The sequence below is a fragment of the Miscanthus floridulus genome, chromosome 1, assembly GCF_019320115.1.
Source record: "Miscanthus floridulus cultivar M001 chromosome 1, ASM1932011v1, whole genome shotgun sequence".
Classification (NCBI taxonomy): Eukaryota; Viridiplantae; Streptophyta; class Magnoliopsida; order Poales; family Poaceae; genus Miscanthus; species Miscanthus floridulus.
In genome coordinates, this window is record NC_089580.1 from 42,224,211 (window position 1) to 42,228,091 (window position 3,881).

Here is a 3,881-nt window from a genome sequence, read left to right on the forward strand (position 1 = left end):
CGTGGTTTTGTTAATCTACCCTATAAATTTCTAGAAATCCAACCAAACAAGCGTCGGCATCAATGGTATAAGCAACCGTCCTATTAATCACTATAGGTATATTTATTTGGCAAATAATCTCTTCGTCATATCTCTTTTATAAAAAAAATCACCGAAAAACTAGACTCATGTGATATCAAACACCACCAAAACGTGACCGGCTCTATGAGCTTTATGGCATTGACTATATCGAAAATGTGACTGGCTTTATAGCATTAGCTGTATCCAAAACGTGACTAGCTCATTGACGATAGACCGACATTCATGGTTGGCTGCCCTTGTTTTATTAATTCGTCCTATACATTCTTAGAAATCCGACCAAATAAGCGGTTGGCCGCCGTGGTTTTATTAACCTGCCCTAAATCCAACCAAACAAGCGGTTGGCCACCGTGGTTTTATTGATCTGTCCTATAAATTCTTAGAAATCCGATCAAACAAGCGGCGGCATCAGTGGTATAAGCAATTGTCTTATTAATCACTCTAGGTATATTTATTCAGCAAATAATCTCTTTATCATATCTCTTTTATAAAAAAAATCACCGAAAACTAGACTCATGTGATATCTAGCACCACCAAAACGTGACCGGCTCTACGAGCTTTATAGCATTTACTGTATCAAAAACGTTACCGGCTTTATAGGCTTTATAGCATTGGTTGTACCCAAAATGTAACTGACTCATTGACCATAGACCAACATTCATGGTTGGCCGCCGTGGTTTTATTAATCCGCCCTATAAATTCTTAGAAATCCAACCAAACAAGTGACTGGCCGCCGTGATTTTATTAATCTGTCCTATAAATTTTTAGAAATCCGACCAAACAAGCGGCGGCATCAGTGGTCCTATTAATCACTCTAGGTATATTATTCGACAAATTATCTATACACCTTATCTCTTTTATCAAAAGTCATCGAAAAACTAGACTCATGTGAAATCAAACACCACCAAAATTAAAAAGGGCCAGATCATTTCCACCATAGAACCCTTAGGAAGGGGGGAGGTGGTACTTATCATGACTCATGTTCATGCCAAAGGCGCATTCACATGGTGAGGTTGCCCATTTAGGAAGGCAGCGCAGCCAGCCGGCAGCCACCGCTAGAGGCGGCGTCCCTCACAAAAAACCACTCCATCCCCCTACAAAGACAACGGCAAGCAAAAAAGAGAGCGGGACACCAACCCGGGCGCCAAAAGCCCCTCTCCAAAACCACGCCGCGCCGCCGCATTCCAGCAAACACCTCGCCGGCGGAGGCGGCGCCCCGGATGGTCCGACGTCCCTCCCGGCGGCTCCGGCGCGCCCCTGGGGTCCCCGGAGCGTCCCAGGAAGCGTAAGAGCGGCACCTCGGCCGCGGCCGCGGCCGCGGCCGAGGACGCGTCGCCCAGGCGTGCGACGCGGAGCTCGGCGTCGTCGGCGGCGGCGCAGATGGACGTGGAAGGCGTGGTGGCGTGGTTGCGGCGCACGGCCGCGGGAGAGCTGTGGGCGGTGCGCGGGCGCAACCGTGGCATCGACGTCGACTTCGAGCCGCTGGGGGCGGTGATCCTGGCGGTGCGGCACGTGCGCTCCGAGCCCGACACGCCGTACTACAAGGTGACGCTCTTTCCAGGCCGACCCGCGGGGTTTTTCTCTCGACGCGTTCGAATTCTTGGGATTTGCGTGCACGAGGATCGCCGTCTTCGCGGCGCTCTTGTCTAGTTTTGTTCTAAAATGGATCAAATATTGCCAGTGTTTTCAGGTTTGCCGTAGTTCCCGTTCGGGAAAAAAAGTTTCGTTAGGTGTCTTTCACTCGTCACCATTGCATGCCGCTGTATTCGTTAGGACACGGAATTATCAGGTGTTGTCTCTCCATGCGTCTCGCTTCCTGAAACCGTTGCTTCAGAGCGAGATTCTCGGCTGTCTGGATGGCAATTAGTTCGTCTGCATCTTTCATTGCTCGTGTCAGATTCTGTGTCCGAATCCGAATAGTACACGTCATTATTAGTTGGACGGGCCAAGATTGTCTGTATCTTTCATTTCTCGTGCCTTTTATTCTTGTTAGTAATTCTGTTATTGTTTGATATGACTAATTCTGCCTTTTGAGCATGTTTAAGATGATCAAATGGAGAGTGGTGCTATTATTTTTTCACATTATTGTGATGGAATCATCTTGGTCATGGTTCCCATGTCAAGATTATATGTCACATTGATGGATGGTGGTTTTATTGGATGAAACTATTGACTGGAGTTGTGTGTTTGTGGAAGATATTGTTAAATTGTTGCCATCATCGTCAAGTTCTGCTGCTGCCTTGTCATTAACGTTTTTTCACTGTTACCTTGTTTCAGATTTCTGATGGTGTAGTTATTGTTATTTTATTATTTCCTTGATTGAGATTTTTCTGATATTTGTGTCACATGATACGCCTAGCTAGTATATATACTGGAAAATTGCATTGCTAGTTTTATTACCACTCTCATTGTTGACGTTGCAATTTGTAAAAGGTCTACTGTGACTTCGTAGGAGGAATATTTTTTAATTACATTATTGTTATGGTTAGATTTTCATTGATTATGTAGGAAAAGGATTCGGGCAAGGCGTTGTTTCTTTATGTTTTATTCTATCACTTATCATGTGTCCTCCGATGGTTATGTATGATAAACGAAGAAAGAATACAAGGAGCCATGACCTGCGCTGTCCGATGTTAGTCAAATCAGATGATTTAACAAATGACAAGTGCAAGTGCTTGTGTATCCCCCTTTCAGATGTTAGTTCATAATAATTTATTTTTGGTCATGCTTCAGGAAATAAGGTATCATAGCTGTAGATATGTGCTCCTGGTCATGCATGAGTAGATTGGTTCTTAGGTTTGCTAAATTGTCGTATATCAAGGGTCTCAATACCCCAGTTCTCCTGACTAGTAATAGTAAGTAGAAATGTGTGTGAAAATTGTTTGCCATAAGACTGAACATTTTTTGTGCCCATCTCTACTGTCAATGAAAAACATATATCGCTGATCCTGCTTCCAATGGCAGTCTTGATAAATATTTGTTGTTATTACTGTTTGGTGCCTTCCAATTTTTCATCTACCATTTTTAAGTTTTGTTCAACTCATTGTTAATTCAATTCTGCATGCTGACAGAAACAGAAAAGACATCACAAACAAGACACAAGGAGTTCTGGAAGGAGAGCTGGTGAACTGAGTCACTTATCTAGTTTTCTTGAATCAACGAGGAAACGTATTGGGATAGACCCTGTCACATGTCAAGCTGCTATCCCCGAGTATAATGACCCATCTGAGGAATGTAAGGCTAACTACAGAAATGATAAAGATACCTTACAAAGGATGGGCACTGTGGTCAGGCTGCCACCCATTGTGGAGTCACCAAAGACAAGGAAATGTTCTCATCCTGGATCTGAGGATGACAATTGTAAATGTTCTCATCCTGGATCTGAGGCCTGCGTAGAAGTTCGTGTAAAAGAGGCCTGGAAGAGGGTCAAGTATCAATTGGGTGATCAGGCTTTCAGAAACTGCGGGTTCGGTGCAATGGGTGAGCGAGTTCTGAAGTTATGGACTGCAGAAGAGAAGAAAAAACTTGCTGATATTGAGAAGTTGATTCCTCAGAGTAAGAGTTCTGATGAAGACTTCATGAAGGTTGCCTTGGAGCAGTTTAGCTCAGAGAGAACAACAGATTTGGCTAAGTATTACTACAACGTTTTTCTTCCAAGAAGGTTGGCCAGCCTGAATAGAACAGAGGCTACAACCTCCATAGATGTGAGTCCAGATGATGAAGGCAATAATCAAGATGATGACAACAAAGTGCATCGCTCTGAAGAGAAGAGTAAAGGCTCTGGATCGTCTTCCAAAAGGTAG

At 44.1% G+C, this 3,881-nt stretch overlaps 1 protein-coding gene across 1 annotated transcript; it reads left to right on the plus strand.

The window, feature by feature from the left end:
* The first annotated feature begins 1,082 nt into the window (after nucleotides 1-1,082).
* Nucleotides 1,083-3,881, plus strand: LOC136455497 (uncharacterized). Its single transcript, XM_066455502.1, has 3 exons — nucleotides 1,083-1,090; nucleotides 1,200-1,623; nucleotides 3,150-3,881. The coding sequence occupies exons 1-3, from the start codon at nucleotides 1,083-1,085 to the stop codon at nucleotides 3,879-3,881; spliced, it is 1,164 nt and encodes a 387-aa protein (XP_066311599.1).